The sequence below is a fragment of the Antedon mediterranea genome, chromosome 3, assembly GCF_964355755.1.
Source record: "Antedon mediterranea chromosome 3, ecAntMedi1.1, whole genome shotgun sequence".
In the NCBI taxonomy this organism is placed as follows: Eukaryota; Metazoa; Echinodermata; class Crinoidea; order Comatulida; family Antedonidae; genus Antedon; species Antedon mediterranea.
The window spans coordinates 15,961,804-15,978,638 of NC_092672.1; the positions used below are offsets into that span (position 1 = coordinate 15,961,804).

Below are 16,835 nucleotides of genomic sequence, written 5' to 3' on the forward strand. Positions count from 1 at the left end.
CTATAAATTATATGTTTAACACCGCAACTGACCAGAATTGTACTGGAAATGTTTCAAACTACATTAGTAAAGCGTCATGGAGGGGTGGTTCGTTGGAAGTAATGAGATATCACCATTAATGGGAAGGTTTTCAACTATATATAAAAAAAGTACAGGGTGTGTTGGAAAGAGGTAGGAGGTGGAGTGGCAGGTATTCGGGAGATTCTGGCATCTGGGATAATGAGGTATCAAAATAATCTGAATTGTACTGGGACGTTTTAGTATCGGTGTTTGTGTGACCATAAGATTTAATTGGAATGCGTAAGATTTAGATTAATGTGTATGCGTTGTATTTCCTTTAAAACACCGAAGTGTGCTACTGTAGTGCAAACCTGTTTATCCACTAAACAAGCCTTTAATCAATATAACAAGGTTCAACTTTAAAAGGTTTTTCGTATAACATTATTTCTGTCTTAAATTTTTAGGTATTTATAGATCGATTTCGATATAATGCGAACAGGGCAGCATTAGTACAAAGTAAAATTAAGGAAATTGAAAGAATGTAAGTATCTTATTAATATAGAAATTTTCACTGCTTATCATTAAACAGTTAATTTTGTCTAAAGCTTGGGCATATAAATTAATATGATTTGTGGTACCAGATTATTTTAATAGAATGCGAGATCTTGAATCATGAATTCCTGTTAATTATAGGAGTTACTTTATTAGATGGCTCATTGTCTTCGTTTGTTCAGGCACATATGGGCTATGGGCATGGCCTTCTATCGTTTCATTTCGTGATCTCCTATCTGTGGGGTGGGGGAAGAATAACATTGCTATGACAATTATAACAAAAATATAGATAACCTTAAACTGGCCGATCCTGCTTGTAAGTTATACGCGTCAACGAAATATGTTTGTTTTTATATGTATTTTATTGCGATATAGAAGATTTTTGTAGGTCAGTACAGGTCGCACATTTGACCAATCAAAATATTTGTTTTTTAACTCATAAAGCTGTGCAACAGTAACTGTCCAATCAGATTCCCTTACACAGCGGGATACGGCTACTAGACGATTGTAAACAAACATGTGTTTTTCTCACTAGCTAAGCCTATATGGAGCTGAGCAGTAATGACATCATCAAATTGGATTAAAAATTGGCCCGGTCTTGTAATTTCATCTTTGCTACACTGTACACAACATTATATATAATGTATTCCGTATATACTGTTTTAAATTATGACACAAAATAGGTACAATTCAACACTGTAAACATATTTAATTCATGTCATAGGATGGCATAATAATTGTCGGCGTTCATATAATGTATGTGGTACATGTTGCGTTTGTGCGAATAACCGTCAAAGTGACGAGTTCGAATCTAGTTTTCTTAATAAGTCTGTGGAATGTCTCATGCTTCCTTATTTTCCAATTCAAATGTCCTTATTATTTTGAGTGAGGTACAGGCTGATTAGGGTATAGCATTTTGATTGTTGCAATTACAATATCAATAATTGATAATATAGTAAGAATACACCATTAAAATTGGTCATACTTCATTTATTCACATTTTTGTTTATATCAACTTTCAACAAGCAGACAATTGGCGTCAGCCTAATTCTCGGTTACGGATACATGATACACAGGTGCAACTTGTACACCGAAGTATAGTAAACATTTTGCTTGTATTCAAGAATTCTTTATTTTCTAAAAAAATATATTTTTTTTTTTCAGGCCAGAACTTAAAGCAGTAGAAAGGGAATCTGAAGTTACACTGAAGTAAGTCATAAACATTTACTTGATATACATTTACTACATTAACATTAAACAAACATCTTAAACAAAGAATCATGGCCACTGTGAGCTAGAATGTGTTATTTCACTGCACTCATTCAGTTTCAATTTCATGAGACGAAAAATATTGAGTTTTATATTGTTTTATCCATACGTAATTACACTGGCATTAAAGATATAACATTAAAATGTAAGCCGTTTATGAGCTATATTTCGCCGATTTCTTATCGCGGGGAAATTCCCCACCAGTGACATCGATTAATCGAGGAGGAGGCCCGACTAGAGGCCTAGCGTGCATGCCGGAACGGGTGGATTATTACTATATAAATAACAAGTTTGAACGAAAGAGCGTACGACAATCTTGGGTAAATTTTTATTAAACGTATAGGCCTACTTGCTTGGCGAATCCATGCCTTTTAAATCATTTAACAAGTTCGTAATCAGATTGTAGTACTGTACGGTAAAACCAAAAAACACCGCCCCAACAACCTTGTGCGATGTGCGATCTGTTGTTCTTTGCAGATCAACATTGGTAGAGTCCATTATTATTATTGGAGTGTTTAAAAATTTGATAACTATTTAAAACATGTTTCAACCACTGTGTAATCAAAGCGTTAATTTAGTTAAAACTTGGATCCTCCCAAAATTGATAATCATGTATTCCGGTTGATTGCACACATGAAATATATTCGCCAATTTGGAATTTGGCGAAAAAGGCAAAATTTTTTCGGCTCGCAGTCCACACACAAAAAGCGGGCGTGGCCAACACAACAATTTTTTTTTTTTGCCTAATATAGAACACTTCCCCTTAAAGGGCATCATGTCGTTGCTTCATAATTTCAATTTTAGATACGTAGGATAGAAAACGTACCAAGATATGACTTGATTTACCTTTCATTCCTCGTCCAGCTAGTGTGCACGCTCGATGATGGGCATAGATGATAGCGTAAAGTGTTTAGTTAAAATACTCTTAACAATCAGAATACAATTTTTACCTAGCTAATGTTCCAGGCCAACAAACCTGATGTTATTGCATCTGTAAAAACATTCAGCTCTATTTAATTCAAGATGGCAGAGAGTTAATTGTTCTTGCATATTTTGAATATCAGATTAACAGGCCTTGTCATTCGATTCACGCGCCTTATCTTTTGATTCAAGAACTGCAATCCTTTCCGAGTTAAAATCAATAGCTTTACTTTTTATTTTATTTTTTAAGTTATTTTATGTCTTTAGGCAATGTGGCCAGGGATTACCAATAGTGAATTAATCACTGTCCTATCAGATAGGTGGTAATCCCCCTAATACAGGGGCTATTTTGTGAACCAGTTCACCGGGGTAACCCCCTACTCTTTTCGAATAATGAACTGGGTTCTTTAAAGTGCACACAGGTTATAACTGTGTACACTGGACCTACGGTTTATAGTCCTTATCCGAGAAGACTTGTTCCACCACCAGAACTAGGAGCGAGTCGGCCTCGAACCCTTGCCGATGCTGTTGTTGTTGTCGGTAAACGGCGCCCCTGCCTTAACCGCTCGGCCATTTGACTGTTGTAAAGTCTTAAGTCTTCTCTTATTTGAGATTGTCCTTGCAGCACATATTTAAAGGACTCCTGTACCAAATACAAAACCGATGTGTCTACTAGGCTAGCTGAGGTAGTCTTAGCACATGTGGTTCGTTTCGTTGCGGGTAGCATAGCATGTTCACAATAGACTATTAGCATAAAGCTGTAATAATTTGTTGACCTAGGAGCTCGCGTCAAACACGTTTTAACCCAACAGCGTCATGAATTCAATTAAAACCTTTAGATATACAGTAGAACCTTCATTTTACGTACGGCACGGGACCGAAAGGCGTACGTAAAACAAGGGATTCGTAAAATCAAGGTTGACCTTAAATTGACCCCAAATACGTAGAGATCGTAGCTAGCCGTATTTGCCTACTTCTGTACAGTATGCAGGCTGAGGTGGTCACTAGCTAGGCCTAGGCCCTAGACTATTCAGGCTAGGCTAGCAAGGCCTAACTAGAAAAGTACAGTATATACAGGCTGTGCGATGTTTAAATAAAGTGTAAAATATAATTGTTTTCCATCAATAAAAACAGTCGCTGCTTTAGGGGGAATGCACGTGCGTAGTTTGTCCCACAAACAGCAGAATTCCTCACACAGCCATGATTGTGGCTTTGTGTGCTTTGTTGTTGTTAAATTGCGCCCTCAATGTAAGAAAATGATGACGTCATCGGTTATTTTAAGCGTACGTAAAATCGAGGGAACGTAAAATCAGGGTACGTAAAACACAGGTTCTACTGTAGTATTGCAATACGTATTGACAATTTTTGGTCACCATTTGAATCGCAAATTTCTTACTGTGAGTGTGGGTACTGTTAGATATATAAACAAATACAAGTAAACTTTACTACTGTTAGTGTGGGTACTTATAGATATATAATACAAATGTTGAATGTTTATGAGTGTAATAGTACAAATAATGGCATGAGGTGAATGATGAAGGGTTATATATCAACGAGAATGCCTAGTTGATATTTAACCTTTCATCATCAATTTTATATTATACAGCTTGTAAAATGTTGTATCATTTGTTTTTTTTGACAATCTGTCTTCAACTATTTATCAATGTGTTGATTTTGGCAGTAATTACGGCAGTCTTCTAGGATCGTATCATATCCATTACAAAGTGTCATTTAATAGTAAGAAATGTTTCAATAAATTGTGAATGTTGCCACTGTACGATACATTTTGTGTTGATTTACCATTTCTCAGTACTTTGATCTTTTTGTTCAATCAATTATAATACCTGAAAAAAAAGAAATATCTGCATAAAATTTTAATTGTGCGAATGCTGGTTTGAAGTTACTAAAGTAAAAAAGATTTTTAACATACTGTACAGTAAACATCCAAAACAACATTTAGATTTGTTTGGTAATTTTCTCTGCACAATAGAATAGTTAAAATCAGTTATAGTCCAGTCAATCTAGTGATATTTAGAGGTAAATCCACCACAAATTGCAATAGTAACGAAACATTGAATTTTTCATTCAAATGTAGTTTAGAATGACATATTAAAAGTCACCGAAAATTGAAGCATTGGAACATATTATTTTTTACGTAATCTCTCAACTATATAGTGATTTTATTCTGTAAATATTTTTGGGGTAGGGGGTAATATTTTTGCCCATGGGGTTTTATAATCCAATCTAAACAATCTTGATATCAATGTGTAGAATATATATTTTCTTCTAATATGCAATTTAAAAAAAAATAATAATACAACACTTATTTATATAACAATTTTGGGGTAGGGGGTATAGGCTAGTCAATCTAGCAAAAAAAACAGCCCAAAGTGAAACAAATTGCAAACAGAGATTTTTCTTTTTTAAATGGTCATATATGATGAGGAGATCAAAATTTGAGCATCACACCTCTGTCACTCATCCCGATGATATGCAAATTAGCTTAAATATGCAAATTAGGGTGAAATTACAGGGTTACCATATCTCAAAAACTACTAGTCCGAGAGAGTTGATATTTTCACTGATCTATTCAAAATGTATATATTTATATTTACTCTAATGAAACATTTTACGAAAAAATGACCGGAAGTACAACATTTGACCTTCGACCCCATTTCCCAATGTTTGCATATACAATGTGACTAAAATGTCTGTAGAGACTTTATTTTGCCCTCAAATGACCCAGACATAGGTTCCTAATAACCAGAATAGGATCACTTTGTAATTCCCAAAATCACACCTTTGTCACACACCTTGAAAGTATGCAAATTAGTAGTACAATTTAAATAAAATATGCAAATAAGGGGAAAAAATTACAGTTGTCCTATATCTCGAAAACCACTAATGCTAGAGAGCTGATTTTTTCACAGCCGTATTCAAAATGTACATATTTCTATTTGCTCCAATGAAACATTTTACAAAAAATTGACCGGAAGTATGACATTTGACCCTCGACCCCATTTCTCAATATTGCATAATATATAAATGAAACTAAAATGTCTGTAGAGACTTTGTTTTGCCCTCAAATGACTCTGATACAGGTTTCTAATAGCCAACATAGGAATGTTTAGTAAATCTCAAAATCACACCTGTATCACTCACCTCCAAAGTATGCAAATTATTAGTACAAGTTACATGAAATATGCAAATTAGAGGGTGAAATTAAAGGTTCCTATATATCGAAAACCACTAAGGCTAGAGAGTTGATTTTTTCAATAACTTGTTCAGAATGTACATATTTATATTTACTCTAATGAAACATTTTACGAAAAAATGACCGGAAATACAACAATTGACCCTCGACCCCATTTATCAATGTTTGCATACATAATGCGACTAAAATGTCTGTAGAGACTTTGTTTTGGACTCAAATAACTCGGATACATGTTTCCTATAGTCAGCATAGGACCGCTTTGTAATTCCCAAAATCACGCCTTCATTTTGGCATGGTTGGAATTCCCTTTTTTCGTATTAGTTTATGTACAGCGCTTAGAGGTTTCACAACATTAGGCGCTATATAAATCCAGGATATTATTATTATTATTTCTCAATATTTGCATAATGCAACTAAAATGTATGTACAGACATTGTTTTAGCCTCAAATGACTCGGATACAGGTTTTATATAGCCAGTATAAGTCAAGCACCTCGAAAGGATGCAAATTAGTAGTACAAGCTATATGAAATATGCAAATTACAGTGAATTGCCTTATGTATCTCGAAAACGCTAATGACCGAGAGAGAGAGATATGGCAACTTTCTAGTACTACTGATTTGCATACTTTCAAGCGAAGTAACAGAGGTGTGATTTTGAGAATTACTAAACAGTTCTATGCTGGCTATAGAAAACCTGTATCTGGGTCATTATTGAAAAAAAAATTATCGAAAGTATGACATTTGACCCTCGAACCTATTTCTCAATATTTGCATATAATGTAACTAAAATGTATGTACAGACTTTGTTTTGGCCTCAAATGACTTGGATACAGGTTTTATATAGCCAGTATAGGATCGTTTAGTAATTCCAAAAAGTCAAGCAACTCGAAAGTATGCAAATTATTAGTACAAGTTATATGAAATATGCAAATTACAGCCTTATGTATCTCGAAAAACGCTAATGACCGATAGAGATATGGCAACTTTCACCTCTTGTACTACTAATTTGCATATTTTCTAGGGAAGTAACAAAGGTGTGATTTTGAGAATTACTAACAGTTCCATGCTGGCTATAGAAAACCTGTATCTGAGTCATTTGAGGCCAAAACAGTCTGTACAGATATTTTAGTTGAATTATATGAAAATATTGAGAAATAGGGTCAAGGGTCAAATGTCATAATTCAATCATGACAATTTTTGCGTAAAATGTTTCATTACAGCGAATATAAATAATATGTACATTCTGAATCAACTCTGAATTCAAATCAACTCTCTAGCATTAATGGTTTTCGAGATATGGGAAGACTGTAATTTCACCCCTAATTTGCATATTTCATGTAACTTGTACTAATAATTTGCATACTTTCAAGGTATGTGATAAAGATGTGATTTTGGGAATTACAAAGCGGTCCTATGCTGACAATAGGAAAACTGTATCCGAGTCATTTGAGTCCAAAAAAATTATCTACAGACATTTTAGTCGCATTATGTATGCAAACATTGATAAATAGGGTCAAGGGTCAATTGTTGTATTTCCGGTCATTTTTTCGTAAAATGTTTCATTAGAGCAAATATAAATATGTACATTCTGAACAAGTTTTTGAAAAAATCAACTCTCTACCTTAGCGGTTTTCGATACATATAGCAACCTGTAATTTCACCCCCTAATTTGCATATTTCATGTAACTTGTACTAATAATTTGCATACTTTGAAGGTGAGTGATACAGGTGTGATTTTGAGATTTACTAAACATTCCTATGTTGGCTATTAGAAACCTGTATCCGAGTCATTTGAGGGCAAAACAAAGTCTCTACAGACATTTTAGTTTTCATTATATATGCAATATTGAGAAATGGGGTCGAGGGTCAAATGTCATAGTTCCGGGCATTTTTTTGTAAAATGTCTCATTACAGCAAATATAAATATATACATTTTAAATATTTTAGTGAAAAAATCAACACTCTAGCATTAGCGGTTTTCGAGATATGGCAACGCTGTAATTTCACTCCCTAATTTGCATATTTAATATTACTTGTACTACTAATTTGCATACTTTCGAGGTGCATGACGAAGTTGTGATTTTAGGAATTATAATACAGTTCTATGGTGGGTATTGAAAAACAATATCCAAGTCATTGAGTCCAAAATAAAGTCTCTACAGATATTTTTTTAATCACATATTTATGTAAATATTGAGAAATGGGGTCAAGGGTCAAAATTTGGTACTTCCGGACATTTTTATGTAAAATGTCTCATTAGAGCAAATATAAATATATATATATTCTGAACCAGACTGTGCAAAAATGAACTCTCTACGATTAGTAGTTTTTAAGATATGGTAACCCTGTAATTTCACCCTAATTTGCATATTTAAGCTAATTTGCATACCTTCGGGATGAGTGTCAGAGGTGTGATGCTCAAAAATTAATCACCTTATCATATGTAACCATTTAAAAAAAAAAATCTCTGTTTGCAATTTGTTTCACTCAAAATGCTAGATTGACTAGCCTAGTAGGATTTATGCCTTTAATCCATTGTTTTATAAACATATCTAAATAACTTTAGTACCAATGTGTAGAGTATAATATATCCTTCTAATATACATTAAAAAAACAATTAATACAACAGTTATACGTAACTAGAGGTCAAAAGGTCATTGACTTTTTAACCAAAATTCAAATTTTTCCAAACAAAATGATTAACTGCAATGTCTTATTCCATAATTGTCAATGCATTTGATCAAACTTGGGTTTTTTCTGTACCTATCGTCATATGAAATAGGAAAAATGAAGTTAAGTATTTCAAATTATTTATGTACTTCTTATTAAAAATAATCATATAATAATGATAAATTGTTATCAACAACAGGTAGTGTAGTATGGCTGCCAATAACATCTAAATAACTACAAATGTGTATAATATGTATTTCTTACTCAAAAAACTAATTGATACAACAGTTGTTATGTAATTATAGAGGTCATTCACCTTTTACGAAAACTCAATTTTTCTTAAAATAACATAAAACTAAATTATGTTTATATACTATATTTATATTTTGGAAGTATTTGGTGCAAATAATGTTTTCCCTATATCGTCATGAAATAGGAAAAATGATGCTAGCTATAGAACAACATTGAAATTCATTAGCGGTATGTACTATTGTTGATTGATTAATGAGTCTTGGTAATTTGATTTACTAGATTATATTTTTGATGATTTTAGTATCAACATTTACATATATAAATCCAAAGGCAAAATACTGAACAAATGACTGTGGGTATCAGTGGCTGGATCTCACATCCACGTCAAATAGCGAAAATGGGACATTAAGTGTTCAGAGAGCCGTTTTGATTGTTTTAGTTAGCTGGATCCTTTTTCGATAGGCTATAAATAGAAGTTACCGAGTATTTCGAGCGACACAAGTTCTGACTTCCGTGTTTTATAGGCTGTCTAAATTTCCATTTTAACGGGTTTATATTAAATTATATTGTTGTTTGATTTATTTCTGTTTATTAGGAACATTTATATTAAACAAAAACCACAACAATAGCAATTTTAGTTGATTATGGATTAATTTATTCGAATTCTAAGATAACGTCTAAGCCAAGTGTAAACGTAAACAAAGCGAGTCATACGGTGAAAGCAAAAAAGTGAAAACATTAATTTGCAATTTTTAAATGAAATTGTGAAAACGCTATAATATAGTCTTATAATAATATGCATTTTCAAAGATGTCCAAATATAAGCTTGGGGTTATTTTTCAAACAAATTCTATAAGGAGTTGAATGTAGTGTATTTTGACCGAAAGTGCGGTGCGCGTAGGCCTAGGAAGACGCGGCAGGGCTGGAATACTCGTTTCCTTAGGTGGAAACGACGGAAAATGCGCTCCATCACTGGGCTCTCGATTTTAGTTCTTGTTAAATGGATGATTCAGAATCTTAATATATGGGCTTATAAATTTTAAAATAAAGTGCTGAACTTTCATTTTTCTTGAAATTATGAAGAATAGTGTGAAGTGGGGACTGTCTGCATGCCTGGATGGTTGACTTGGTAAAATACTGAAAAATCAGTAAATTAGTTAGGCCTAACTAGGCTAATTAATTAATGTACAGTATAATATAATGTAAAATTTTTATGAATAGAGCTAAACCTACTAGTAGGCTTACTAGTAATCTCATAATAACTCTGTTTGTGACAACTGGCTCTCACAAAAATACGAAACAAAGTTAGTGTCAAATGCCATTTTATTTGATAATGACGCAAATTACGAGAGAATTGATCTTCCCTACGAAATGTGGGTTCACTCTCTGCCCTTAAATTACAGGTTAAACATTTATAATAATAATTGATCGAATAGAAACAAAAACATTGAAATCAAAACTGTAGTTAAAACAGTAGTTTAAATTAATATAAAATAAAATATAATGATACATGCTTATAATCGTGGGTGCCAAAAAGGCAAAACTTATAAAACACCGTACAATAACACCGGTGGAGTAAGGGGTGGAGGCGGGAAATTATTTTATACAGCGAACTTAATAAATGTGATGTTTGTCCGGAGACGGTTATGAAGCGAATGTCCTGCTTCAGAATTAAACCACACGCCTAGAATTAAATGAGTTTACCAGTCATACTCTGAATACCATTCTACCCTGAGGATATCATAAATCGGTAGCTTCATGGTCATCCCATCTAAACAGTTTACATAAGCCATGGGAAACTGACCGATAAACTAAACATAGAGTGAAATCCATTGACACAAACGATTCTTCCTTTGGTATTTTGACTCGGAAGAAATTATTTTGTGACAACTGGCTCTCACAAAAATACGAAACAAAGTTAGTGTCAAATAAAATTAAAAAAAACTAAAGCCCCCAGAATTGATGTTATCTTTCTCGACTATGCCAAAGCGTTTGATAAACTGCCTCACCATATTATTTTAAAGAAGCTGGCTAGCCACTTTAATATCAGAGGCAATGTCTGGAAATGGATCAAGTCATTTCTATTGGGACGTTCCCAAAGTGTCTTGTATCAAGGATCCATTAGCCCATCATCCCCAGTTACCTCTGGCATACCACAGGGCAGCGTACTTGGACCCCTTATTTTTAACTTATTTATAAATGACCTTCCCTCATCTATTATTTCTCCATGTGCATTGTTTGCCGATGACACGATAATTTATAGAAATATATTTACTGTAGACGATGAAGTTGTTCTTCAGTGCGATCTGATCAGGCTTTCCTCTTGGTGTGATCTAAATGAAATGGAGCTTAACTTAAATAAAACCAAGGTTCTCCACATTACAAGATCAAGGAAAGAGTATAGACCTGTTTATCGTATAAATGACTTGCCTATTAAATCCGTATCTAGTCATTGTCATCTGGGGGTCACGATTAATAGTGAACTTACTTGGGATGACCATGTAAACTTAATTATTTCTCGTTCAAATCGAATGTTGGGTTTTATTACTAGTATTGCAGGAGGATCATCCCCTTCAGCTATTTTCTCACTCTATAAAGCTCTCATTGTCCCCATCCTTGAATATGGTGTCCCAGCGTGGTTGCCTCGAACCAAAAAACTTACAGAACGTATCGAGGCAGTCCAGCGAAGGGCTACTAGGCTTGTCCTTAAACAAACAAGAGGTGAAATGGAATACGAGGAACGTCTCACTAAGCTAAATTGGCCTACACTATCTAATTGAAGAAATTATCTTCTGTTATCCTTTGTTTGTAAATCACTTATTGGAACGGTTGATTGTAGTAGTGTTCGTCAATCTTTAGTTGTTAATGGCCGTCACCTTGATACACTTAAGTTCATTCATCACTATGCTCGAACCAATTGTCTTCATCATTCCGCTATTAATATATTCCCTAGGTTGTGGGAAGAATTACCGGAAATGATTAAAAATTCTTTAATTTTAGACAGTTTTCAAATATTTTTAAATTCACTTAAATCACATGTTTTATATTGACTTTGTTGAATCGACTATTATGTATTTTATCCGTTTATTTTATATTGACACTGTTGATTCGTCTATTTGTTTTTTAAATATTTTTATATAGTTTATTTTATATCATTGTTGTTACTTTGGGAGTACGGAACCTGAACTCTTGTTATAGTGATTAGGTTCACTTTTAGGTTCCTGCCTACTCCCTTAGTTTCTGTGTTTTGTTTGTTTGTAACTGGTTTTTGGCAATAAATAATAATAATAATAATAATAATAAATGCCATTTTATTTGATAATGACGCAAAGTAGGGAAGCAATAAAAATTACGAGAGAATTGACTCGGAAGAAATTATTTAATATCACCTGTCACTAACATATGATTGATTAATTTAAGTATATGCTGAAAATGTTTATCGGAGTTCCCTGCTTTTTATTATAATAATGGAGCAATAAATGAAATACAAATACACACCAATTAACATTTAACTTTTAACAAATTTCACTGTAAAAATCAGACAACAAGTTTTCTACATCAACTTAGCTAACATCTTTTGTACTAGGCCTAATCTTCCAAAGATTTTCTATTACTGTAGTAGGCCTATTAGTATTACCATTATTTATTTGCCTATTTGAAATCTACATTTAAATTTTATTAAACTACCGCACAACAACCAACCGCCACTTGAACCTTTAAATAAGTAAATTAGGATAAGTTAAAGTTTTTTAAAAATAAATGTCCTTTTGGCAATACATCATAGATATCCATAATTACAGTATTAAATAGTGCTGTTTCACATATATAGCGGAGGTAAATTAATATGACTCATCATAAGAAATTGTTGTTGAGTTAATGCTATTTGTATTAAATTATGCAGAACAATCCTATGTGGCCTGTAAAAAAAAACTTTTAATTAATATTAATCATTATTTAATTATATTTGTATATTTATTATTTTTTTAGGCCTATAAACAACGCGCGCCCGACAATGAACACGCGCCAATAATGCACGCACTACCCCCATTGTTATAGGCTAAAGCCTGGCTCTCCTACTGTACTAGACCTAGACTATAATTGATTTATAAATAAAACAAAGAGGCTTTGTAGAGTTTTATGATTAAAAACAGCTTCCCTATATATTATATGTTGCTCATATTAATTTACAAAACAACATTTTTTTTATCTTATGGCCTAAAAAATGATTTTAGCTCAACCATGTGTTCCATTTTCAACAGTACAATACCCAAGAAGGCACATGTTTACGCAGCCATTAAAAAAAAAAAAAAATAACCCCAACAGGATTTTTTTATTAACTACTATTGAAAAATCAAATATTCAGAAACTACAAAACCCACCTTCCCAAAAAATTGCGTTGTTTTATTACAGCCTCAACAAATTAGACGAAATTTTAACATTCGAATAGCCTAAAATTGTTTAAAAAACATCGGTGTCATTCACCCTTGTTTCACACAAATATAATAGATTCGACGATTAAAAAACAATATCACGTGGTTCGTAGATGCCTTGTCAAAGTTTTTCATGAATTATTCATTAGTAAATAAAATCAAAAGTTCCAATTGGCCAGTTTGCAAAAACCTAAGATTTATTTTTAAAAACAAAGTTGCTTCCGGGTAATTGTCTACGCTGTCTCGTGTGCAAAAACGGAGATACAAAAAAAAAAAAAAAGCGAAAAGCTAAATTAAAATAATTAAGTAAAACAGCCAGAAAAGTTAACAGAACTTTCGGGCAACACTAGCCCTTCATCAGTGCAAGTGAAGGTACTTAGACAAGATATTATATTGTTTAATCCTTTAAATAGAAATGGACTCATAACTTATATGTCATCAGTATCACTTTCTTAGTACAATGCCATTGCATTCACCACATGTAGTTCTATAGTTACTGCTTCAAGGAGATACTCAGGTGCTGGCTTTAAGTTTGTGTGTAAAGGAACCATGTTTCCATCATCTGATCTTGCATCCCCAATCCTCAATACAACACATATACCCACTCCATTGTTAAAAGATAACTGGAACTTGAACATGATGTACCTTGGTTGTGGTACTATTAGGAAGTTGGCGATACGCAAGGTTGTACTTGTAGAAGGGATGGAGTCAAATGCATTCCACGTTGTCCAGGTCGTCCATTGTACAGACACACTAAAGCATTTTCTCTAGCTACCACGATGTCATCCTTTGTAGCTTGTTTGCATATGAAAACTACATAATGTCAGAAATAAGTACAATGACAAGATTGAAAATGTTCATCTGGTTTGTAGGTATAAGTATCTTGAAAATATTCTTTTTTCCAAACCAATAATTAGTAAAAAACTAACCTTGACAGTTTCGCTGTCCTGATCGGACAGCTTCTTCAGAAATAATGACGATCTATCATCAAACAGACTGACCTCTAGAGGGCCTACTCTGTTTAATGACAGGGTCATACATGTGACTGAGTTGGTGGGTGCCCTCGTCTCTGTTGATGATTTGGTTTCCTCGTCTGCGGATCCAGATGGCTTCTCTGATGCGTCGATTGTTTGTATCTGGTTCCCTATCGATGATTTTAGGTTGTGTCCAGTCTATTATGTGATTTAACTTGACGGCATGATCTGTTATTTAACTTATAGTTATACCCTTTTCACATCTGCATAAATTGTTACAACTTTTTTTTTATTGTTGTCTTGGTCAATTTATTCGTTTTTTTAGGCTATTTCATGGTTTATTTTACATCAACATTTTCATTTTCACACGTGTGCTAAACAGCGCATAGAGACTATTTGTATTTTGCGCTATATAAATTTGAAATCATAAACCATACTTCTATTACAATACAATACATAAATGTCAAAAGTAACATAAAAACCCTCCCCCAAGTAACAAAATATATACGGTAATAATAAATCAAATAAACCACTCTGTAAGTATTATTGTTCTTAAAAGCAATATGATGTTTGATCAATTTTTCGAATTTTAGAACATTTTTTAAGATTACAATACTTAGAATCATCTTACAACTTCTACAAGAATAAATAAAATATTTTGCATGGAGAATAGTAGGATTTCAGTGCTCATTATCCACATTAGAAATATTAATAAGCCAAACATCCTGTAATGTTACGACCTCCTGATCTCTAATAATACTATGCAGTCCAAAAATTAGATGTGACGTTACATTCCCAAAATAAATGTGTAACTGTTTCTGCAACCATACCACAAAAGGTACACTTATTATAATCGACAATAAATAATAATAATAATAATGATGGCAATTTGTAAAGCGCAAGCATCCGTCTAAAAAAAGACGCTCACTGTGCTACTGAACAAAGAACATGAAAAAGTTACAAATCTTAAACTACTAGACTACAAACATTACAAATACGCTACAAGTTTTCTGGATAAGACATGGTAAATAAATGAGTCTTTAAGCTAGACTTGAATGTATATAAAGTACTAGAGTTTTGAATATGAGATGGCAGGCGATTCCATAGCATTGGAGCACAGTTGGTAAAAGAACGGTCGCCGAAAACATTTTTCGTTTTATGTTCTTGTAGAAGATGACGGTTTGCAGAACGAAGTCCAGTGCGTTGAGGAGCATAAACATAAAGCAGTTCGGTGAGATACAATGGTGCTAATCCGTGAAGAGCTTTGTAAACGAGAATAAGGATTTTATAATCAATTTGTTGCTTTATCCTTAACCAGTGCAAATTAAAAAGAACAGGGGTGATATGAGAACGTTTCCTAGTGAGGGTGATGAGCCGTGCAGCTGTATTTTGTACAAGTTGAAGACGGTGTAGTTGATAGTCAGGAGTTCCATAGAGAAGTGAATTACACATATCCAAACGCGATGTAACAAGAGAGTTGACAATGAGTTCAGTGACTTCTTTGGTGAGGTATTTACGTATCTTGCCGATATTACGAATTTGGCAGTATGCAGCTTTGACAGGAGCAGTGTTAGACTTTTCTGAGTTAAAGATAACACCTAGATTGCGAGCATTATTTGATGGAACAACTTGCGAATCACCGATGATAATGTTATCAATAACAATTTGTGATCTGAGATGCTTAGAGCCAATGATGAGAAATTCCGTTTTACTGTCATTCAATTTTAATAAGTTATTGAGCATCCATAATCTGATTTCAGAAATACAATTTTCAATCTGTAAAATACTGTCATGGGGTTTAAAGGCAAAATAAATCTGCATATCATCAGCGTATAGATGAAATCTGAGATTGTGTTTTCTCACAATGTCACCTAGAGGATATGTGTAAATGGTGAACCACTGGGGTCCCAGTACCGATCCCTGCGGAAGGCCAGATCTCAAGAATGTTGGCTCTGACTTGGCATTTCCAATGATGACACGTTGGGAGCGGTCGCAAAGATAAGATTTTGCCCAGGAAAGTGCAGTACCACTTAAACCGATGTAATTATGCAGCCTTTTTAAAAGAATATTTGAATCAACAGTATAACAAGACAAGAGCACATATGTCACCCTTGTCCAACGCACACAAAATATCACTCTGAACACAGAGTAGCGCGGTCTCGATGCTATGGTGTTTTTTGTAGGCAGATTGATAGCATTCTTGTAGTTGATGTAATTCTTGAAAAAATGAAATTCTTGCAGAAACAACTCTTTCAATTAGTTTAGAAATCCATTGCAAATTAGACACAGGACGATGGTTTTTCAATTCATCCTTATCAAGACCGTTCTTTTTCAAAAGAGGTCTCACGTGGGCCTCCTTCAAACTTGTTGGAATACAACCAGACTGTAAGGACGAGTTTACTAACTGTGTGAGCACAGGAATAAAGGTATCAATACCCTCTTTAACAAATCGTGTGGGCAGTGGATCCAAAGAACAAGATGTGCTTGGTGAGTTCATGATAATTTCCTTCAGTTCTACATTTGTAGTTAATTCAAACATATCAAGAATATGC

The 16,835-nt window shown here is 33.6% G+C and overlaps 1 protein-coding gene across 2 annotated transcripts in view; it reads left to right on the top strand.

Moving 5' to 3' along the window:
* LOC140044961 (ATP-binding cassette sub-family F member 3-like) overlaps nt 1-16,835 on the top strand; it is a 106,850-nt gene that overhangs the window by 53,180 nt on the left and 36,835 nt on the right. For both annotated transcript variants that reach the window (XM_072089686.1, XM_072089685.1), the window contains exons 13-14: nt 465-541; nt 1,717-1,761. In XM_072089686.1, coding sequence (XP_071945787.1) covers nt 465-541; nt 1,717-1,761 — 122 coding nt within the window. The remainder of the gene's footprint in view (nt 1-464; nt 542-1,716; nt 1,762-16,835) is intronic.